The sequence below is a fragment of the Carcharhinus amblyrhynchos genome, chromosome 10, assembly GCF_965287045.1.
Source record: "Carcharhinus amblyrhynchos chromosome 10, sCarAmb.v2.hapA, whole genome shotgun sequence".
Lineage (NCBI taxonomy): Eukaryota > Metazoa > Chordata > Chondrichthyes > Carcharhiniformes > Carcharhinidae > Carcharhinus > Carcharhinus amblyrhynchos.
In genome coordinates, this window is record NC_137333.1 from 49006476 (window position 1) to 49031698 (window position 25223).

Consider the following 25223-nt stretch of genomic DNA (forward strand, 5'->3'; position numbering starts at 1 on the left):
GCATAGATCAGCTAGATAATATCTTTTCCCAAAGGTAGAGGAGTCTAAAACTAGAGGGCATGGGTTTAAGGTGAGATGGGAGAGATACAAAAGGGTCCAGCTGGGTAGTTTTTTCATAGAGGGTGGTGAGTGTCTGGAACAAACTGCCTGAGGTAATAGTAGGAAGCGGGTACAATTTTGTCTTTTAAAAAGTATTTAGATAGTTACATGGGTAAGATGGGTATAGAGGGATATGGGCAATTGGGGCTAGCTCAGGGATTTAAAAATAAAGTGGCATGGAAAAGTTGGGCCAAAGGGCTGTTTCTATGCTGTAAACCTCTTGAAAAATAGGCCCTAAGCAATCTGTGTTAACTGGTGACCAATCATAAGAAAGCTTGTCCTTTGCAAATTTAATCTGTGGCTACACACAATCACTTCAAATGTAATTAAAGACAACGAAAAGAAATTTAAGACACTCTATTAGCATAGTATTAGCCAGGGAATGTGCAAATTCCAATTACTGTAACCTGCTTATGTTCAGACAGCGCAGTAAGCAAATTAAATCACAGATACAACCTATGGAGAAATATTAAAATCAGAAATATAAAATGCAAGATCTATCACAGTTACATTGGTAGAATTTGCTTTTAATTACAGAATTCTTGTAAATGTCAGCATTGAAATCCCTTGCCATTCATTCCGTGGTAGCTTTTGGAGCTAGCAGATAGGGGTTAATCAACTGTGGCTCAATGGGTAGCACTCTCAGCTCTGAATCAGAAAGTTGTGATCTTTGCATCCACTCCAGGGACTTGAGCACTCAATTGAGGCTGACGCACCAATGCTGCTTTGTCACTAAAATGCCATCCTTTATAGGAAACATTCAGCCCAGGCTGCATCTGCCCCCTTTAGATGCGAAAGATAGTGTGATTTCAAAGAGCAGTGGACACATTCTCCCCAGAGTCTGGCAATATTTATTCCTCAGCAAACACTGAAAAAAGCCATAATAATATTACTGTTTGTGGGACCCTGTTTTGTGCAAATTGCCTGCTATGTTTCCTATTTCACAACAGTGGCTACTTTACATCATTGTAAAGTTAGAAGTGTGCTCTAAATGTGATTCTTGCTTTCTTGGACACACCACACCCTCCCTACCAGCTCAGAAGTGTTTGCCTGGGAATAACATTACATTAATTCTGCAACAAAGTTACTGTGAAAATCCTCTAGTCGCCATACTCTGGCACCTATTCGGGTACACTGAGGGAGAATTTAGCACAGCCAATCCAGCTAACCAACAAGTCTTTCGGACTGTGGGAGGAAACTGGAGCACTCAGAGGAAACCCACGCAGACACAGAGAACACACAGACTCTGTACGGACAGTGACCCAAGGTGGAATTTGAACCTGGGTCCCTGGCGCTGTGAGGCAGCAGTGCTAACCACTGTGCCATATGCCATCCCAGCAAGATAAAAATGGAAAAAGGAGAGGAGAAAGGGCAAGAAAAAAGTAAAAGATAACAAGTCACAACAACTGACAACCAACAATGACGTTGACACCTCATCATAAAAGTAACACTTTTGACAGTGGTATACAGAAGAGTCAGCCTAGATTTAGCTTGGTGTTGATCTTTATGTGATTATGCTCTTGTGAAGCATTTTATTCAATTACAGGTGCTATATAAATGCAGGTTGTTATTCAAATCATGCACAAGTTCTGTAGGTGGGCTTGAACCCACAACCTTCTGACTCAGAATCAAAGGCCCGAACTTTTTCCATGGTCTTCAGGATTTCACGGCCATGCTCAACTGGAGGTCAGAAGACTGCAGTGTGTAGGGATCAGTCACTCATCTGTGACTTTCCCCAAATTGGCCACTTCATAGCCACAGAGCAGTTTGCTGTCCAATCAAGGGTGGTGGGCTGACTGTTAAAGCTGGAGAGTCACTACCAGATACATCAGCTGAAAGTAGATGCACAATGCCCTTTTAGGTCGCTCTCCAATGGAAGTATCCACTCTAACTTATCACAATTACAAATTTTAAAAAGCGAACAGCAACCAGACTTTTGCTGTGTATGTGGTATGGGTGTGAGGAATCGGATGGGGAGAGTGGTGGGGAGAGTGGTGGGGGGGGGCGGGGGTGATGGTGGTGGTGGCGGCAGCTCGTCCAGATGCAGGCCTATGGAAGCTAAGTGCAGAATTGTTGACCTCCAACAACAGGCCTCAAATGCTTCATTGGATGTATCAGTTTCCCATTACTCTACTGTCTCCTTATTCCACCCCTGGGGAAAGGGTCTGGTGGCAGAATGAAAACAGGGGATTGCCTGCGCACCTCTTCTGCTGCCTTCCACTGGAGGCTAAAAAAAAAAGCTCTGAGGGTCCTACCAGGAGATGGATAGCTGTGAGCAAAGAAAAATTGTTCAAAATCTAACCCATCTCATAACAAGCACTTATATTTGGCAGAAGTCCAAGAATAATCCAGCTTTTCAGAGACATTTGGCGCATTTCTTGGGAATTTAAGAAAACTATCAAAACCATCAAACAAGCATATGAGAAACCATTCTATCATCTCTTAAGCTCAAAAAATAAAACTTATAATTATTTCTCTTTAGCCAGGAACATTTCAAAATATCCTACCCACCTTTTGGAAATTCTTTGATGTCATGCTTTCATTGCAGAGTACCACTTGAGGTCTGAGTGATTTATTTAGAAATAAAGGGACTGAATTCTCAGGCCATCCCGACGTTGGGAAGAGAGACGGTCGGGGGTGGGGGTGGGGGGGGGGGGGGGGGTGGGGGGTGCAGCGGCGGCTCCAAATACATGTGTACTGGTTGTCATTTCATTTTCAGGATCTGCTCCTGACACTGGAAATATTAAAATGGGCTGACAGATGGCAGGATAGGGACACCAAACTCTCCTCTTTATTGAGGCCAATTAACTTGATTAAAAAGCTCATCAAGAACATGGTTGAGGGCCAGGATGGAATTTTGAAGGGAGAAGATGACTTTCAGGAACTGTCTACTGCAAATCATCTCTAGGGAAGTGGGTGCAGTATAGGAGCCATTCATGCCTGCTCCAGACATCACCCTGACTCCATAAGAGGATCAGAGGGGCAAAGGGGAATTCGGTATTTGCAAAAGAAATGTTTTTGATGCTGTGTCAATTCATTTAGAGGACAAAAAGAGCATTAGGCAAAGCTGCCAAACATAATTGGATAGTCACCTACTCAAAGACAGCTCCAAACAAGCATATGGGCCATGACTGTCAGACATTGGGCTCATTGTCAATGAGGGGCAACATCGCTGCAGGAAGGATGGTAGTCCACCATTAGAATGGCAGGAAGAAACAGAAGCCATACTCTCAATATAAGATACAAACAATTGAACAAGCAGCAGAAAGCAGCTTTTCCGCCCCTCGGGCATGCTCTGCCACTTAATAAGACCATGGCTGATTTGATGCTAACCTCAAAGCTTCACCCCATTTTCCCCAACAACATATCACCCCCTTGCTTACCAAGAATCTATCCACTCTGCCTTCAAAATATTCAGAGTCTGCTTCCAATATTTTTACAGGAGGGAATTCCAAAGATTCACGATCCTTGAAGAAAAAAAAATCACCTCATCTCAGTTTTAAAAGGGCTGCCCCTTACTTTTCAACAGTGACTCCTAGTTCTAGATTCTCCCACAAGAGGAAACATCCTCTCCATGTCTACTCTGTCAAGACCCTTCATAATCTTGTATATTCCAATAAAGTTGTCTCTTTCTCCTTAAACTTCTGCAGATACAAGCCAAGTCTGCCCCACCTTTTCTCATAAATCAGCCTGCCCATTCCAAGTATTAGTCTGCTAAAACTTCTCTGAACTGCTTCCAATGCATTTACATCCTTCCTTAAATAAGGTAACGAATACTGTATACGACTCCATATGTAGTCTCACTAGTGCTCTGTATAACCAGCACCAATGACTGAACTACCTGCAGATAATCAAACACCAGTGCTGTAGTGGACAACAACTCTCCAGGCAGATAGTCACAACATTCACGATGCTCGCAGCATTGGTCACCATGCCCTGCTAGTGGTCAAAATCACTAAACTTTGAGCTTCTTCACTTCTGGCCCAGTCCAAAAATCAGCTTCTTGTAAATGACTGCATACAGCCACATCTCGCTGATCACTGATGCCTTCTTTGTCCAAACTAACAGCACATTAATTTCATGAAACAGGTGGCCTCATAGGGACAGAGGGAATTGGGGTCTCATTTCCATCATCGATAGCCTAGCTGCAGAACATCATTGATTGTGCCCATGTAGCCAACGCACTCTGACTGACCAGTGAAATATATCAACAGAGGGCTTCCACTCTTCAGCAGCCAATTTGTCTATAGCTATAAAGATTCCTCCACGTGCTCGCTTTCCTGGCAACTGCTCCTTTCTCCACCATCCAAACCTCCTCAGATCTTTACTCAAATTCCCAAGTTCTTGAAGCATCTTACCCTCTACTGGAACCCTAGACAGAGGATATAACTAGTCCTACTTGCTCAGTAGGCCAAGCACTGAGCAGACCACTGGCACACTGAAGATGTAATTCTGGTGCCTGGACTGGTGTCAGGTGACATCCTCTAATATCTTCCTGCAAGGGTCTCAATCACTGTAATGGTCTGCGGCAGTCTCCATAACATGGCCCACCAGGGAGGTATGGACCTTGGTAAGGCGAGTCCAGAGTAGGAGACAACTCATCTGGGAAGAACAACAGGCAAGAGAGGGAGGATGAATTACAGGTGGGGGAAGATGTCGCTGAACAGAAATATGTCCCTGCTGTACAACAAAGTGATATCCACCCATCACCCTCTGTGTAAAGGAGCTCTCTCCATTTCCTCATGACTGCCAACATTAGATCCGAGTTGGTATTGACGAAAAGTGAAGCAGCCTTGCCCCATGCCCTCTCTGTTGCTGCAAAAAGGCTTTAACACAAACAACAGATTTCTCCCTTAGGGCAAGCAGCAGCCTCAGTGATGGCCGCCGTGGGGAATCTAAGATCTTCATTGGACCTCCTCCCCTTCCCATCCTCATTAGTTCTAATTGGACAGGAAATTCATCTTCATATAAATTAAGGATTCATCCCTGTGAAAATCTTAACTTTCATCAGTTTCTCACTGGGGATGGATTTCTGACCAGAAACAATCCCTATTCCTGTTACTGCCTCTGGTGAAATATCAGTCCAAGACATGAGCTGAGTAGACAAGAGGAAAAGATTAGAAAGCATCTGTGACCAATCCAACAATGCTGGATCAATTGCTTAAATGGGAGATATTTAAAATGAACCTAAAATTTAAAATAAGGTACATCTTTATACAGAATAGTCTTCAACAATTTTGGACAAAGGTTTAAATTCTGCCACTATCTAACAGCTGTGTTTACAAATTTATTCAATTTGAAAACAGTACATTGTGCTAAAGATTACAGTAAATTGTCAAAAAAATGGTGACATTAAGTACCAGAAATTAGCCAAAAACTATTCAGCAACTATGTGACTGATCCAGACAACAACAACAAAATAAAAAACAGCTGCTATCAAAAACTGGATCAGCACTTTTCCTTCTGGATATTAAACTCCTTTCAAGTCAGTAATTGTTTTTGTATTAATTACTCATTGCAAGAAATTTCCTAAACTCAATAAAAATTAATAAGGGAAACTTCTAGCTAAGGTTTGAAGGCTACAAAAATGTTGCATAATTTAACTTTAAAATTCACAAAATGTTCCACTGGGTGTTAACTTTTCATTTGTAATTGCAGCTGAAACAACTAACTAAACTTCTTTTCAATTCATCACAATTCTATAGTGTCTCTTCACTGAACCAAGAACAGCCAAAGATTAAAGTCAAAAAGTCCAAAAAGGTTTCCAACATAGCCATATTATAAACCATTTTACACTGACACAAATATTGAATTCAATTCAACAAAAATCTGGAATTAAAAGTCTAATGATGATCATGAAACCATTTTGACTTTTGTAAAAACTTTTCTAGTTTTTCAGAGACAGAAATTCTTCAGGATCTTTGAATGAGGTCACTTCTTACTCTTCAAAACTCCCAAGGAATACAGACCCAGATTACTTAGTGTCTCTTGACAGAATAACACTCTCATCCCAGAAATTAGCTTGGTGAATTTCCTTTGGACTACCTTTCCTTTTTGAGGTAAGGGGAGTAAAATTGTATACAGTATTTCAGGTGAGGCCTCACCAACACCGTATTCAATTGCAACAAATTTTAAACTTCAACTCCTTTGCAATAAAAAGGTCAAAATGCCTTGGCCTTCTTAACTATGTGTTGGATCTGTCTGCTCATTTTTTGTTTGTGATTCATGCACTAGAACACTTAGATCCCTCTACATTTCACTTGCCTGCAGTCTCTTTCCATTTAGATAATTATTTGTTTTCTCATTCCTCCCACCACAGTTCATGACTCAACACTTTCCCACATCCCCATATTAATCTCCATCTGCCAGGTTTTCACTCAGTCATCCAGTCTATCTATATCCCTTTGCAGAATCACAATACTCTCATCATGATAGCCTTCCACCAGGTGGAAGTCTCTGTTTCTTCCTCCAGGTTATTAATGCAAATAAATAGCTAACAACTGATCCCTCTGTTACTCCACTAATTACATCTTTCCAACCTGAAAAAGGACCCATTTATTCCAACTCTGTTTTCTATGTGGCAGCCAGTTTTTAATCCATGCTAACACACTTCCTCATTCCATGGGGTTTTACTTTAAGCACTCGTACGTGGCATCTTGTCAAATGCTTTTTGAAAATCTAAACACACTGTATCTACAGGTTTCCATCTATCTATATCCTCAAAGAGTATGAGTAAATCATGCTCGACAAATTTTCCTTTCATAAAACCCTGTTGACTAGGTTTGATTATGTTTGGTTTTCCTAAATGATTAGCCAGTTCCTCTGATTATTGACTCCAGCGTCTTGGCAATAATAGATGTTAAACTAACTGACATTGCCTTCTGCCTTTCTCCCTTTTTAAACAAGGGAGTCACATTGGCTGTTTTCCAATCTTTTTGTACCCTCCCAGAATCTAGCAGGTTATGAAAATTTTCAACCAATGGATCCACTGTCTCTGTAGCCACTTCCATTAAAACCCTAACATGCAGGTCATCAGGTCCCTTAGCGACTTGAGTTTCGCTAATACTCTATTCCTTGGGATTGGGGATTTTGTAAGTTTTACCATGTTATACCTGATATCTTAGGGATATTTTCAACGTCCTCCATGGTGAAGACTGATGCAAAAAAATAATTTAGCACACCTGCCATTTGTTTGCTGTTATCAATTCGCCAGCCTTGTTCGGTAGAGGCCCTGCATTTACCTTAGCCACCACTTCCTATTTATATATCCACAGAAATTCTTACTGTTTGTTTTTCTGCTTCATCAAGTTTTCTCCTTCTTTCTTATGCATTTTTTAGTCTTTTGCTGCTGAAACCTAAAAATGTCCCAACCCTCTGGTCTACCACTATCCCTTGCCTCTTTGTATATCCTCCTTTTCAATTTATTACCCTTGACCTCCTTTGTTAGCCATAACTTTTGCCTGTTTCTTGTGGAATCCCTCTTTTTGATTGGGATAAACTCCTGCTGAGCATTTTGGATCTGCTGTTGAATATTTGCCACTGCTCATCTATTCTGTGTACAATTTACAAGATGCACTGCAGGAACTCAACAAGGCTCCTTAGATAACACCTTCCAAACCCACTACCACTTACCATATAGAAGGTCAAAGGCAATAGGTACAGTTATGTGGGTAAGATTGATAGGGAGGGATATGGGCCAAATGCAGACAATTGGGACTAGCTTAATGATAAAAACTGGGCAGCATGGACAAGCTGGGCCAAAGGGCTTTTTTCCATGCAGTAAACCTCTATGACCCGGAAATACCACCACCTGGAGGTTGCCCTAGTTATTCACCATCCTAACTTGGAAATATATCACTGTTCCTTCATTGTCACTGAGCTAACATCCTCAAACTCCATCCCTAACAGCACTGTGGATGTAAGTACACCAGAAGGACTGCAGCATTTCAAGACGACAGCTCACTGCCACCTTCTCAACGCAATTAGGGGTGAACAATAAATACTGGATTAGCCACGATGCCCACATCCGGTAAATTAACTTTTAAAAATACTGATACTAACTCAAGCGTGCATTATGCCACAGGAAATATTTTGCCCCGTGGAACCTTAGCAGAATGGTCTTAAGTCCTTCTCTATTTCCAACAAATATCAGGATTAATGTCATAAAACACTTGTCCAACACTCAGATTGAACAAATTCAATCTGATACGGATACTTTGAGAAACTTAATATCAATATATCCTGTATTATATACCTTTAAATTTATTAATATATGCATTACAAAATTTAATAAGCATCTTCCAAAAGAGATTCAAATTGATTTGAATACTCAAAAAAGTCATTTTCCTGATAGTCTTCTTTAAGAATTTCAAACTTCTTTGGTTTTCATTTACAATCTGCTTCTTCTTGCTGTCAAGAGCCATAGCATCAAAGTGACTTTCTACAGAGGCTTAGATGTCAGCCTTAGTTCACTAGTAGCATTTCCAGCTGATTTAGACACTTGAGTTCAGAACCCGCTCCATAAACCTCAACGCACAATTTGACTGGTACTTCCAAGCATTACTAGAGGAGTTTTGCATTGTCAGAGGCACTACCCCTCAGATGAGATGTTAAACTGCCTGCCTCCTCATGTGAACTTACAAGGTTGTATGACACTACCTCAAGAAGCAGCAGGAGAGTTTTCTGGTGTCCTAACCAATGTTCACCCCTGGAAATCGCTAGAAACAAATTATCTGGATCATACATTTTTGACTTCGCTGTACATAAATTAGCTGGCACATTTCCCTCTTTTACAACGGTACTTTATTGGCTGTAAACCACTTTTGGCCTTCCTGACATCAATAAAGTGTTAAATACATTCGTAGTTCCTTTGTCCAATATTGAAATTAAGCCTAAACTATTGCTGTTAACCTGAGCAAATGTGAAAAGTAATTACTATTTTTCTGCAGTCATGCACATTTTTTTCAAAACGCCTCACCATACTGGATTCACGTGTTACAGGTAAGTTAATAATCAAATTTCCAGTCACACTTCTCAAGAAGTAAGCATAATATACAAACACACGTTCAAACTGTATGCAACTAAACAATAAATTATATTAAGGCACAACCCTCTAATTTAAAAAAACCTATGTTATGATGAAAACTTCAGTCAGCAATTAGAACAACAGAATGATACTGCAGGAACGGCCAATCAAGCCTTCACATTTCTGCTGGCTCTTTGGAAGAGGTATTCAATTAGTCACACTCCCTGCTTTTTCTCCATAGCTCTGGAAATTTTTCCTTTCAATTATTCCTCCAATTCTTTTTTGAAAGTTGTTATTGAAATTGCTCCCACTGACTTTAAGTGGAGCATTCCAGATCACGAGAATTCACTTCACAAGGTCCTGATTCTTTGACCTCTTCAGACTCCTAGAGGGAACCGGGGTATCCAGTAAATGGAATGCGGCTAAATAAAAAAAAATTGGGATTCCCAACAGGCATGAGGGCTCTTTGGATTCTCCTGATCCACCCCTCCGGTTTTGATCCCATTCCAGCCCAGAGCAGGAGACACACTGATAGTAATGAAAACCTGCTTATTTGAATACCATTGGTGGGTTTGACTACCAATTCCCTCAGTGGGAATGGCACCAGGCAAGCTTTACAGTTGCTACCCACAAGCAGGGACATGGCATACCAGATCTCAGCAGTTCAGGGGAGCTCCATCAACCTCTCAGAAAAGATGAGGATCCTTCCTCCCTCAACCCCACCACCAATATCATGAGTCAATCCCCACACATCACACAGGCATGAAGGTGACCTGACCAACCCCCCATCAGCCCCTCTTCCCCCTCAGATCCCCCACACAGCACCCATTCCCTTCAGATCCTCCATTCAGCCTCGCTTCAAGCCACACACAACGGCAGTGCCCACAGAGCACTGCCCCCTGGCACTGACATCCTGACCTGAGGGAGGCAGGTCCAGGAGCTATTTGCCCCTCTGCTGCTGCCAGGATGCAGATAAAGGGTCCAGGTGGTTGGGTGGGCTCAGGCTGGGGACAAGGGGTTGACCCTGCCACTCTGTCAGGATGGAGATTCCATGGCTGACTGTCCCTTCTATCCCTGGCAGACCTAAAGTCATCCCTGGCGTGGTGATTTCAGTCAGCTCGTGATCAACATCTGCTTTCCTGCCTACCAACTGTGAAAATTTTGAAGTGAATAGGTCACTTTAATCTCCATCTTCCCTAGTCAACTGTCAAGCTTTTAAAATCACTGCAGCACTCCATTCTGCAGCAGAGATTTTCCTTTCTCTCTGTCAGAAGTTGCAGGGGGTGGGGGGGGGGGGGGTTAATTACCCATTATTTGTGTAGGGGAGGGGAGCGAGGGGTCATCTTTTCATTTTGTAGGGGTAAGGGGAGGGATCTACTCCAAGCTCAGACACCAGGACATCCTTTAAAAATGGCAGCCTGATCTCTGAAGAGTGGGGTTGGCTGATGGATTGCTCAAAATGAGCTCATCTGCATTTTTCAGATGCGTGAATCCCACCTGACAGACGCTGCCACCGTCATCAGGAAACATTCTTGTTTTCCCATCAGCAAGGGCCGTTCGCCACAAAATGGGAGAATTTGATCCAACATCTGTATCAAATCGAGGGCAATTCGATGTGGCTCAAAGTATCAAAATATTTATTGCCAACAATAAGTAATTTTTTACAAAGGGTCAAATTATTAACTATGCAACTATACAGCTCTCCTTCCTGGCTCCAAACGAGAATCCTCCCCAACCCGGGAGACGTGCCCTTGCGCCCGTTTGGCTCAGCTTCTTGCCTCAACACTCCATAAAGTTCAGCTCAATCATGTGAACGTCAGGGAATGCTATCACAATATTGTTTTCTCTCCTATCACTTTTAATCTTTCATCAGTTACCTTTATTTTGTGTCCTTTGGTTACCAATCCACCTGCCTCTAGAAACACATTAATTAGGTTTAAATAACTGAAGTTTAGGAATTAAATTATTAAATCTTATTAATCTTATTTAATCTTATTAAATTTCCTGAAAACTTCACTGTTTTAGGAGAAAAATTAGGAGAACAATCTGAAGTTCTCTAATCTCTCCATATAACTGAAGTCCTTCAACCTTGAAACAATTCTTGCAAATCATCTCTGCATTCTCTCTAAAGGCCTTGATATTCTTCATAGTGTAGAATTAGCCACAATATTTTAGTGGGGTTGAATAAACAAAATGTGGCCTAATTAAATGAAAATAGTCTAACCACGATTCTTGTCAACTTAATCTAATAGTCCTACTTTTTATTGAATTTTTATGCTTCATTTTGGATTAATGTAAATCAGCTTAATGCAAATTTTTTTAGATTAGCTTCCAGGTTACACAATTTAGAAACATTTCAAATGGAAGTCATATCATTTATTAGCTACTACGCAACAGTATTTCTCAATCAACAGCATATTTCTTACGTGGAGAAAAACTGCAGCAGGCGACGGTGCAGAGGGACCTCGGGGTCCTTGTGCATGAGTCGCAAGGACCCAGCCTGCAGGTGCAGCAGGTGGTCAGGAAGGCTAATGGGATGCTGGCCTTCATAGCGAGGGGGATTGAATATAAAAGTAGGGAGGTCTTGCTGCGGCTGTATAGGGCATTGGTGAGGCCGCAGCTGGAGTACTGTGTGCAGTTTTGGTCGCCGCACTTACGCAAGGATATTTTGGCCTTGGAGGGAGTGCAGAGGAGGTTTACTAGGCTGATGCCGGAGTTGAGCTATGAGGAGAGGCTAAATAAACTAGGCTTGTACTCATTAGAGTTTAGAACAATGAGGGGAGACCTCATTGAGACGTATAAGATGATGAATGGGATGGATAGGATAGAGGTGGAGAGACTCTTCCCGCTCAGAAAGGACAGTAGGACTAGGGGGCACAGCCTCAAGATAAAGAGGGGGCGGTTTAGAACGGAGTTGAGGAGGAACTTCTTCACTCAAAGGGTGGTGAATCTCTGGAATTCTCTGCCCGTTGAGGTGGTGGAGGCTGCCTCGCTAAATATTTTTAAGACGCGGGTTGATGGGTTTTTGATAAGCGAGGGGATTAAGGGTTATGGGGAGAGGGCGGGAATGTGGAACTGAGCCACGACAGATCAGCCATGATCTTATTGAATGGCGGGGCAGGCTCGAAGGGCTAGATGGCCTACTCCTGCTCCTATTTCTTATGTTCTTATACAACTTGATATGCAGTGTACTCAACAGGGGCTTAATTAAGGTCAAATTGATTACTGTAGGCTTTGATTTATTTTTAAAAAGGTTACGAATAACTGCTATATATTACTGACAAAGATTAATTTAACTCTAGCTGCATTTATTGGCACCATATTAATTCAGATTCCAGGAGATCAATGTCTACTAATGAAGTTCCTGTTGTTTCCACTGCTAAATCCATCTCTTTTCTTCAGTAGCAGACTTGAAGGTCCAGTTATTTTGTAAGCTAAGGGTTTTGCATTGGGATAGGGGATTGAATTTAGTAGTTTAAACACTCATGTCTGCTCCAAAATCTGAACTAAATTATGTCAAGATTAAAATTGCTTCCAATGACACATAGACAATGCATATTTGAAGAGCAGAAAATGTATTCAGGTGTTCCAGCTAACATTCAACTCTCAAATCAATACCACCTAAATAGACTGCAGTGGTCATTTATCTTACTTGCACCACATCAGACTGTGGAGTGCTCATATAATCATTGTTTTGCAAACATTAACATTTATGATGTTGCTTCTTTTCAATTATTTTTCAAATTCCCTTTTGGATGTTATTATTGAAACAGCTCCCAGCTCCATTTCAAGCTAAGCAATGCACTCCAGACTACTAACTCACGACAATGTCAATGGAATTCCCAAGCCTGGTTGTGAAGAAGACACTGAAACTAGGGTGTCTTGGAGGAGGCAGTTTATTGCTTACTTCTCCATTTTAACATCAGCCATCCAGTTCTGGACGGCTTTCTTCTATATATGTTAACTAATCAACACCCCTAATGTCATTGATCTGCTTGGTAATAGCAGGGACAAAAATTTAACAAGGAATAATAGGATATGATCTGCCTAGCAACAGGTAATAACCTGCCTAACGACAGCAGCAGCCAGCATTTAAGGGGGATGCTGAGATGCAAGCTTCCCAAGTAATGAGATTAGTAGGCATCCAAACAGTATCAGGTGTAAGTAGCCCTATCATCAGGGAACAGCTAACTTAGAAGAATGAGAGATCAGTGGATGTATACAGATGTTAATTTTAGGGGTCATGGAATGTGAGAGATGCAGACAGGCTAAATACACAGAAGGGAGAATTAAAGATGAACCAGGGTATAATTACCAGCACCTGCAGTAGCAGGTAGGCATTATAACATTGGAGAGCCTCAGAGGCCAGTTTAACATCTCACAGCCGAGAAACTATTTTAACATCTAACAGCTGGAGAGGCCAGTTTACAGCTCTGAGTCTCACAGGCAGTTTAGTCCAAGTAGTCTTAAAATAAAAGCAATGCAGAAACCTTTATAAAGGCAGTTTAAATATCCTCACTGGACTAGGAAAAGATGTTTCCCAGGCTTGATCACCTGCCCTGTATTGTGTGGTAACTATAAGCCAGACTTGATTCTCAGGTTTATTTAGTTTGGATGTTGTTTGAGAATGAGAAAGTCTTAAGGTCTTCAAGGATAGCAAATATGTTTTGAAACAAGGAGCAAATTCAATATAAACTTTATGGGTGTTTAGTAATCCATACATTTAATTGTCTTAAAGTGTTATAGTCCAATTTGTATTTGTCTTTTAATAACTATTACATAACAACTGGGCTGGTTATTCTCAATGGGAATTTCATGTGAATCTTCATACCATTCCAAAACAGAACTACATATCACCAGTAACAAGTGCCCTCCACGTGGTTTGTGACACCAATTCCTGTTCATCTTATTACCTCCAACAACTGGGTATTTAATGCTTAATATTTAACCTATGAAACAGAACCTTTTAGAACACACATCTGTTTCCCTCATGTCGCCTCTAGCTTGTTCACTAATTATCTTAAATCTTGTCCCCTGATATCACCCTAACTGCCTCTAGAAATACATTTGCCTTACGTACTCAAATAGTCTTTGAGTTTGACTACCAAGCTGTATCTTTGTTTAATTAAGTGTGAATGTCAGTGCCACACAAACTGCATTGAACTAAAAACAGACATACTATAAATATTAAGCACGTCCACCTTGTAATTTTCAATATTGTTTTCTAAAATCTCAGAATATAACGAGTCCATATCACATCCTTACCCTGTCTTACTTGAGGGTGGTAATGAAACTAACTTCATGAAATCACTGATATTGATTAGCATTAAAGCTGCAGTTTAGTGTTTTAAAGACAATTTCATACACCATTGCTCAAAAAAACATCTTTGAAGGTTACAAAGTGATTTTATTCTGAATTGTGCAAATGAACTGGCTAATAATATTTATACCAAAACTGCTGCTAATCATAAAATTTAAATGGGATTTGGCTGAGAATAAAACATGACCATAAAATTCCAAATCTCTTTAATGTTTCAAGACAAAGATGCAAGGTAAGAATCAAAGCTCAGCATGAATCATGGAACTTAAGAATAACTCAGTATAACAATTTTGATTTTGGCATTCCTTTTGTGTAATCCACTGGGATATTCTTTGTTGAAAAACTATGCCCAAGCCAAGCCTTGGATCATAAGACAACTGGCATTACAGTAAATAAAAAACTGTCAAAGTGCAGGTCACAGTAATTTAATATGCTGCATACCACTTTTCATCTCATGCCAACTGAGTGATTGTTCAGCATTTGAGTACTTAAAACAGGAAAAAATCCAAACAGGCTGTTTAGAGGACAACTTTCAACACAATTCTACTAACTATTTCTAATATAGTCTATAACACAATTAAAATAGAAATGTAAAACAATGTGTTCTACAGCTGTGAGCTATTTCTACAGTAGGGTTAGCTAATCTTATATTAGCACCAAAGCACGTGTGATCGAATAATCACTGGAAAGCAGACTCAACTTCACAAAGGCGTAACAGTTCCTTGTAAAAGGAATTCACAAAATAACTAACTATTACTAGTTTATATAATCAAAAACGGTTAGTCAGTGTTTTTGGAGTTTCAGATTGTGAATTTAAGATGAAAAGTACAATTGCACAAAATTACTTATTTTGTGAGCTATTAATTCAGCAATAAAAAATGTTATTGGAATAAGGAATGCAAAAGAGTCAAACTGAATTTGTGCAGAACCTGCCTGGAGTTAAGCCTCAGTTGGGCATTATGGGCTTTGTTTAATCTTCTGTGACACACTACAAACATTCACAAATTTTGAGGACACATGAACAGGACATTATTCCTGGTTTTCTTTTTTTCCTGTATTCAACATACATATCAAATACAGTTTCTACAACAAGCATTTATACAAACTACACAATGTTTGTTACAATCATAAGACTCTGCACTCTACCATCTTTTATGGAGCAGTGCTGAATGATTACTAGACATAACTGTTTAACAATGAACAAATGTCCAATGACACCAAGAAATTGTAAAGAATCAATCAAGTCTAACACCACAAGTAAGTAGGTACTTCTTTTTTTCCCCCAACAGATAATCTGCAAGATTTAATTGTCTTTCACCCAGAAACAATTCGGATTTTTGCAAATTTGATCCATTTTTACATAATTACTACATATTAAAAGGTATGAGTGCTACAAATAGTTCCACAAGTTTTTAACTTATTGGCATCAATTTACACAAATATTTGAATGTTTTAACAAATTATGTTTAATTTAAAGCTAAAGGTTACATGCCATGCAAGGTAAACTATTAAAAATCTCAAACCTTTGAGCATAGCCCTACCTGTGTTTTCGTTTACAGTGAAACGTCCAAGACCACTGCCATCCCGGATGGAGTACTGAATCTGTCCATCTCTTCCATCATCACCATCTTTTGCTGTCACCTGCAGAACACTTCTCCCAATTGGTGCATTCTCCTTGACTGATGCCATTTTAGCAAACTCTGAGAATTGCGGTGCATAAAGATTTTCATTCACGTCAACCACTTCAATTTGTATAAAGGATGCTGAAGACAAGGATATTGGTCGACCTTTATCTTTAACACGAATTGTCAGGTTGTAGAACTGCTGTTTCTCAAAGTCCAGCTCCTTTGATAGGCGTACAGCTCCACTGGTTCGGTCAACTTCAAACTTCCCATTATAATCATTTCCCAATGAATAGCGCACCTGGCCACCCAAGCCAAGGTCCGGATCATAAGCTTCAAGCCACGTTACTACAGCACTGACAGGCATATCTTCAAGTACTTTTACAAAGTAGCTTGAAGGAATGAAATGTGGAGCATTGTCATTAACATCCACAAACATGATCTCCAAAGCCACAACAGAACATTGTTGATGACCATTGTCAGCTTGGTCACAGGCTTCTATTTTTAATGTACAGTTAGTACTCAATTCCCGATCAAGCAGCCCAGTTACATAAATAATACCAGTTGAGGCATTAATAGCAAATTGGTGGGTGTTTGACAACAGTGTATAAATTATTTCCCCATTGCGGCCCAGATCTTCATCCACAGCCTCAATCTGAACTATATCTGTACCAATCATTGTATCCTCTGGAATGCTAGCGGAGTAACTCTCCAACAAAAACCGAGGCTTGTTATCATTAGCATCTTGGATATAGATGGTCATCAGTCTCCATGCACATCTTGGAGGATATCCCAAGTCATAAATAGTGATGTTAAGAACGTATTTATCAGTTAATTCACGATCCATTGGCATCAGAACTGTTAGCCATCCTGTTTCCATTTCAATCATAAAACAGCTATCGACATTTCCATCAGAGATGGTATATACAACTTTGCCATTGAAGCTACTATCTGCATCAGAAGCCGAGATCTTAACAACAGTGCTGCCAACTGGGAGATCTTCCTTAATGGCTACCTGAGAAGGAAAGGATTTATCAAACTGTGGAGACTGCCTGTTAATTGAATAGAGATCAAGAAATAAGTCCTCTGTCTTTGACTTGTTTACTTTTACTCTTTTGAGCAATTTTTCAGTTAGTTTCTTAGCAACTCCAGTTTCTCTGCATGTGTAGTCCTTTGTAGTCGGCTTACCATGTCCCAGTGAAATATTAAGAAACATGGGGTCAGCAATATTCTCTCCATCCGTTGCTGTTATCTGAAGTGAAAAGAGTCCATCTTTTGGATTTGCACTATCCAAAGCTTTTGTTAAGAATAGCACACCAGAGTCTGAATTTAGATCAAAGAATCCAAGCTCATTTCCAGATACAATCCTGTACTTTACCAATTCCAGTTCATCAACATCAATAGCTGAAACAGTGGTTATCTGTTCACCGATAGGAAACCCTCGTGAAATCACTCCTTGGCAGTCCACTTTTTCAAACAAGGGCTTATTATCATTAATGTTTTCCACATGTACAGTTACATTTACCTCACTCTCACGTCGATAAGGTGAACCCCAATCTGAGGCCCGAACAAAGAACTTGTAATTCTGAGGTGCAGACTCAAAATCCAGCTGCGCACTTGTGCTGACAAGACCTGTAAACTGATTTATTATAAAAGGCAATGGATTCAACTTGTCAATGCTGTATGTTACATACCCATTTTCTCCTTGATCATTGTCAGTGGCAGAAACAACTAAAACACTGCTCCCAATTGGCACGCTCTCATTGATAAATGCCTCATACGATAGTTGGTGAAACTCTGGTGTATGATTATTCTCATCTTCAACCTTTATGATGACTCTCACTTTCACTTCATTGACATTGTTCATTACCTCTAAGACAAAATGCTCTCTCTCAAGGAGGTGTATATGCTGTGCTGTGGTGATCAGACCGGTTTTGGGATTAATGTAGAAATGACGAGCATCTTCAGTTGCACTAAGTTTATATTCCACATTTTGTGGTTCAGGTTTAAGCTTAACAGCAACAACAACTACTCCAGGAGGAGCAAATTCATTCAGTTCCACTTCATAAATACTCTCTTCAAAAGTTGCCTGGCTTTCATGTTCCTCTGGATTTTCAATGTGTACAATTTTCACTGCAGAGAATTTCTGAGGGGTTCCCTTATCTTTTGCTTGAAGGGTAAGATTATAACCATAGGGAAAGTCTTCCCAATTCACGGTCTTTGCCAACTTTATCCTATACTCTCTGCCTCCTAATCCAGTTCTAACAAGATGAAAGTGTCCTAAAGGATCACCTGCCACAATCGAGATTGATTCGATTTCCCCATTAATTCCATCATCTGGATCATCTACAGTCACAATGGCATAAATGGGGTCACTGTCCATCAAGGAGGGAATGTGTGTCACCACGCTTAGGGTCGGGGCATGTTGATTGATCCTATCAATATGAATGACTAGTTTTGCTGTACTGCTTACTCCATTGTTTCCATAAAGTTTCATTCCACGATCCACTGCTAATACCTCCAGATCATATTGGTTTCTTTCATCGTAATTCAATTTGCCACTTAGAGAAACTATGCCACTAGTTGGATGAACAGCAAAAATGTCAACTCTATCTTTAAAATAGTAATAAAATTCTCCATTTGATCCAATATCTGCATCAGTTGCTGTCACCTGTGCAATACTAGTTCTCAATGGTGTGTTTTCAGGAATTGTTACAGAATACGTAGTTGGAGAAAATAAAGGTCGTAAATCATTCATGTCCAAAACTTGAATATTCACTTTAGTCCATGCCTCCAGGGCTTCTCCTCTAATTGCAGCTTTCACAATAAGCAAATAGTGGTTCTGAACTTCCCTATTTAATATGGCAGAATTGCCTCCCTTAGTCCTTATCCTGAGAAAACAGAAATCCCCAAGTAAAACTTCTTCTGCTTTGAAAAAGCTGTCTTCGTCTCCAGAAATAATCCTGTATTTAATGTCCCACAATGGATCAATCAGGCTTATCCCCATTTTAACTTTGCTGTTGGCATAAGTCCTTGCAGCAGAGTTCTCGTAAATAGTGGCATTGTACAAAGAATATGTAAACTTGAAGCTGGCAGGCAGTGCTGGTTCTTGAAACTGGTGACCCCGACAACTACCGCTGAAGAGCAGGAATAGCAGGAGAGCATGGCAGAGGAAGGAAAGTGGTGTGCCTGCCCCACAGACCATATTTAGATCCATCCCATCATTCTTCCATTCTAATATTGAGAGAAAAAAGAAAGGTTATGAACAAGGATAATTAACACCATTCTATCGTCTAGAATTATATTTTTACTCAGAACTTTGATCTCCTAAACACTAGAGGTGTAATCTACTTATTTAATCAATAAAATTAGAGGCAGCTTAAAAATGTGTTTTAACTATGAATGAATTGCAGTGTGATCATTAAACACAATGGCCTTGAGTCGAAGATATTGCTAATAGCAAAACTATCACTCTTACCATCTTTACTTCTTTGAAACTGACAGTAACTATTAGAGTCCACATATACGGAGGGAGATGGTGGTATCATCACTAGAATAGTAATCCAGAGACCCACGTTCTGGGGAAATCCACAGGTCCAAATCCCACTAAGGCAACCGGTGGAATTTAAATTCAGTTTATAAATTTGGAAATTAAAGCTCATCTCAGTACTGATGAGCATGAAACTGTTGCTGGTTGGTATGAAAACCCATCTAGTTCAATAATGCCCTTTAGAGAAGGAAATCTGCCATCCTTACTTAGTCTGGCCTATACATGACTGAAGGTTCACAGTAATGTGGTTGATAATTAATTGTCATTCGAAATGGCATTCTAAGCCACACAATTTGAGGGCAATTAAGATGGGCAACAAGTGCTTGAAGAAGGCTGTGATGCTCCTTGAAAAGGGTGCAAAGGAGATTTACCAGGAAGGATGAATTTTAATCACAAGCTTTGTTTGGAGAAACTGGGATTATTTTCTCTGGAGCAAGGGAAATGGAAGGGGGCATTTGAAAGAGGTGTATCTGATTATGACAGGTTTGGATAGGGTAGACTAAGAAAGACTGTTCTCATACAAAGATTATGGGGCAATTTATGATTTTGGGCAAGAGATGCAATACAAGGGGGAATGCGAAGAATGTTATTTCATGCAATGAATGACATGAAACACTGCCTTCAAGAAGCTGGACGTAGAGAGCCGAAAGCTGGGGTTGTAGTTGATGGGGATCTCATTCAACATTCAGAGAGTCAATGAGAAAACCTTTACAGTTCCATGGAGAGGCCCATTGGAATCAAGTGCCTTTCAGACTTATAGATTAGCTACCAACAGGCCTTTGTGATTGAGGTCCCAAGAAGCCATGTCCATCTTAAGCTGCCAACCTATCAGAGGCAGCAACTCAAGATTCTCACCAGTACCAGCAGTGGCATTAAACTCACCTAGATGCTCCTCCCCGGCAAGGTCCAAAATTGTACAAGGACCCCAGGCAAGTGGCGGTCACAGTGTCACCTGGGGGGCTCAAAAGCAAGGTAGCCAGTCTCCTGTTTGAAGCCAGTTCCCTCAAGGAATCACCGCAAACCCACACCCATCCCAAGGGGCTGCTAGCAAAACAGACATGTTTTGCTAGAACGGGTAGAGAATTCCAGAGATTCACCACCCTTTGAGTGAAGAAGTTCCTCCTCAACTCCGTTCTAAACCACCCCCCCTTTATCTTGAGGCTGTGCCCTCTTGTCCTACTGTCCTTTCTGAGCAGGAAGAGCCCCTCCACCTCTATCCTATCCATCCCATTCATCATCTTATATGTCTCAATGAGATCTCCCCTCATTCTTCTAAACTCTAACGAGTACAAGCCTAGTTTATTCAGCCTCTCCTCATAGTTCAACCCCCTCAACTCCGGTATCAGCCTAGTAAACCTCCTCTGCACTCCCTCCAAGGCCAAAATATCCTTGCGTAAATGCGGCGACCAAAACTGCACACAGTACTCCAGCTGCGGCCTCACCAGTGCCCTGTACAGTTGCAGCAAGACCTCCCTACTTTTATATTCAATCCCCCTCGCTATGAAGGCCAGCATCCCATTCGCCTTCCTGACCACCTGCTGCACCTGCAGGCTGGGTTTTTGCAACTCATGCACAAGGACCCCGAGGTCCCTCTGCACCGTCGCATGCTGCAGTTTTTCACCAAGTAATAGTCCTTCCTACCATTCTTCCTACCAAAGTGGACAACTTCACACTTGCCAACATTAAATTCCATTTGCCAGTTCCTGGCCCATTCACCCAGCCTATCTAGATCCTTCTGCAGACTTTCCACACCCTCCGCACAATTTGCCGTTTCACCAATCTTGGTGTCAGCAGCAAATTTCGACACCATACACTCGGTTCCCTCCTCCAGATCATCTATATAAATGGTAAATAGCTGAGGCCCCAGCACCAATCCCTGGGGCACTCCACTAGTCACCAACCGCCAATCCGAATAGCACCCATTGACCCCCACTTCCAACACTAAACTGTGATGGGCTCTGGGGTAACGGGTGCCAATTGCTTCATTAATGCCTGATTGACACCACACCATCAAATTGTTAGAATTACTACATCAATCCCTTCCATCCTGCGACTTTATAGGGGGATAGTAAGGACAGAATTTCCTGCCAACGGGGACGGACATGCGGCCTTCTCACAATTAAGTGCTCCTGGCTCTTATAATGGTCTGCATTACATTCAGTCTGATGAATGATTTCAAAGGGGAACTCCAGGAGGAGGATTCATGTTGGAGGAGTGGGGGGTTAGGAGAGCTGTGGTAGTGGATTAGAGTGGATCAGACTGCTCTAAAACAGCTGACAAGGACCTAATAGGCTGAATGGCTTCCTTCAGTGCCATTTTAATTCTACAGGCCGGATGTTTGGAGGAGAACCTTTAAAAATGGCATACAGAATTCCAGATGTGGAATCCCTATTTCCATTTCCATCAATTTCTGTTTGTCAGCAGCGGAATCGGAGTGAAGCATGATTCACAGAATCAGGAAAGCAAAATTCACTCTAAACACCCTTGAAAAATTATATTTTGTTGAATGAAGCGTATCTGATTTTTAATGACATTCTAATTAATAACCAATGTTAAGCAACCTCACCAAGCCCTGAAAGAGTAATCTTGTATTGTTGAATATCAAATTATTCCATTACGATAAGAAATCTGGCACATTTAAGATTTGCTTTTCAAGTGTATATCAGCTTCTGTTTTAAGCAGACGCGTACGTCCTAATCATTTATTTCACCACTATAACATTTAAACAAGGCAGACAGTTCAACAGTTCTTATTTCCTGATTTTCTGACTACGAGAAATACCTATGGTTCCTGATGTCTGTCTGTGGACTCAGTTCTTGGGGTGCACCCCAGTGGCAGAACACATTTTGTGTGGAATTTAAAAACAGTTCTCAAATTGACATCTGTTCCCATCCTCAGAAAAGAAAATAAAGAAACTTTATAGGAACCAGGAGACGTAATTTTTCCAAAGACAGACTTGTATTCAAACTGGGGGAGGAGTAAACACTTGAAAAAAATTACCGCATTGATTCACCATTTGCAGGCGTATTTTCCTGAATTTCAAACGTGACTGCCACCCTCATCCAAAAACATTTAGGTGACTCAAACACTTGAAAAATTAATTGATACACATCATTATAAAAAGATATGGAGTGGAAGTTTCATGGTGAAAAAGGGTCACGCCAATGGGATTTCCCATTGACTGCATGCCATGCCACTGGGAAACACATTACAGGGGTGCACCATTGACAGGACCAGAAGATCCTGCCAGCATGAATAGCCGGGAAGTCCTGGCCATGAAGGAACCCAAACAATAAACAACGAAAACAAATCAGAAGTATCCAGAAAGTCAAAAAATAACAGAACTTATAGACTGTTGTATTTTGAAGTGGCAATGACATTGGGATATTCTATTATTCCATTTTACATGGTGAATCAAATGAAGTAGTGTCATTCATTGTCAGATATTAAAGTAGGGAAATGTAAGCCAGTGCAATGGTTTTATAAAGGAACTATTTGAAAAGCACCACAGAGGCATCAATCTCATTCCTTTATTGATTAACTAACCATGTTCATTAATTAATTTGCATTTTAACAATGTTTCTTGATTGTGTTACATAGACATGCCAATGATAGCTGCTGGTTCACTCTTTTTTGCCTTAGAAACTGGAAGCAGATAGCACTGGTCCATTTTTAACGTGCACACATTGCAGCTGTCAAGAAGTTAATCTTCCTTTAAAATAGAAAGGTTTACTAGAATGGATAGAACAATTTGTAAACATGTTAAACTTTATCTAATTCAGGAAAGGTATATGTCGAAAAATAATTAATGATTTTGACCTATAACTCCCTAATAATTTACAGCTTACAGGGATTCTGAAAAAATTAGTTTATACCCCACCATGGAAACAGTCATGACTAAACTGCAGGGAGGGAAGGAGGTTTACAAGGTGGTTACATACAAGATCTTTCAGCCCATCTCAACTCACCATTGCCTTGATTTTGCTGTCAGTGGCGAAGTAACTTTCCACTGATATTTAACAAAACTGCACACAAAGATCAAACAATCTTTGGCTTGGATTCTCCCTTTTCCAAAGTTAGACTGAATTCAGATTCGAGCAACAATAATGGCATCAAGCAGGATAAGCAAGCAATCTTATTAGCATTCTCAGACAGTAAAACAGGAAGTGAAATGCACTGATTATGCTTCACTTTTAATTAATTTTAGTGATTGTGTTATACACATGGGATTTATATAGAATTAGAAATATCAGAAACAATGTTTAAAAGTATTTTAGAAATCTATTACTTTATTAATGTGGATCTCACACCTGCAGACTGGTGAGCCTGTTTAGCAGCAATCGTGAGCTTAGTACACTGTTAAAAGCCCAGCAACCTTTCATTCAACAAAGTGCGACTTCTCCAAGTAACTTTACAATGTGATTACTGGCAAAAAAAAAACAAGTTTTTGCCAGTTCAGTGATTTTTAATTGTTTACAGACTGGGGTAATTTCAACAATATATCCCATCAAATGTAGTTTTGGCTCTTTTAACTTTTAACTGCACATATCTGGACTCCAAAGATTGCACTGAGTTTAAAAAGGAATAATGCTGCTCATTCTGAAGTCATTACTGCCACAAAGTCCAGATCCCTCCATCTCTATTTTTATAAATGGTTTTGAATCATCCTGGGCATAAAAATGACAACTTAAAATATTGTTAAAATATCAAGGAATTAATTTGCACAAAACAACATGCAATAACATTAAAACTCATGTTAATCGTGTCAAAACATATATACAATATAGATAAAAACATTAATTGGTTTCCCTTAAGAAAAATAAGGTGTAGTTTTGAAACACAACTGGACTTTAACCTCCAGTCTGCACACACAAAATATATATTATCAATAAAAGAGAACCTACTTGCCTTTTTGTGGGGAGGGATAAAGACAAATACCAATATATCCAAAGTCTAAACATTGCCTTCCTACATATCAAACACTTCCAGAAATCAGTTTATCCAAAACATGTCTGTAAAAACCTGAAAACGACTACTGTCTCTAGTACAGCTATAGCCCTACAATCAATTCATTCACTAGTTTCCCTGCTAAAGTCACCAATTGGCACCATTCCCACTGCAGTTCTTGGTTCTGGGAGAGTGCCAGACAAGGTCCCTATTGCAGTTCTACAGAGTTGATGCGGTGCTGTAGTTATGCAAGTGTCAGCACAATAGCAGCACTGATGGAACAAGTTAATGAAACAACGTACACGCAGACGTTAGAACCATTACTGAGGACATTTCAACACTCACACTCCTGAGTACACCAATAAATAGTGCCCTGTCGTCACTATAAAACAAATCCCAAAGGAGGGCAAAATGTACCTTTATCAAAAGGTCATTAAATGATACAGCACAAAAGGGAACAATTTGACCAATTTGGGGGAGATTTTCCACCCCTGTTTTTGGCAGTTGGAAAAGCCAGCGGGAGTCCCTAAATGACTTTTACTATGGTGGAATTTCCTGTTCACACTGTCCCCACCGCCTCCCCCCGCCCCCACCACCACCCCCCACCCCTCCAACTGCACCATTGACATAATAAAGTTAAAGTTTATTCATTAGTCACAA

At 40.4% G+C, this 25223-nt stretch overlaps 1 protein-coding gene across 8 annotated transcripts in view; it reads right to left on the reverse strand.

The window, feature by feature from the left end:
• The window catches only part of LOC145348921 (protocadherin Fat 3-like), a 567559-nt gene that overhangs the window by 402574 nt on the left and 139762 nt on the right, over window positions 1-25223 (reverse strand). For all 8 annotated transcript variants that reach the window (XM_080197003.1, XM_080197010.1, XM_080197006.1 and 5 more), the window contains one exon: window positions 15986-19300. In XM_080197003.1, the coding sequence (XP_080053129.1) occupies window positions 15986-19283 (3298 nt within the window). In that variant the 5' untranslated portion in view covers window positions 19284-19300. The remainder of the gene's footprint in view (window positions 1-15985; window positions 19301-25223) is intronic.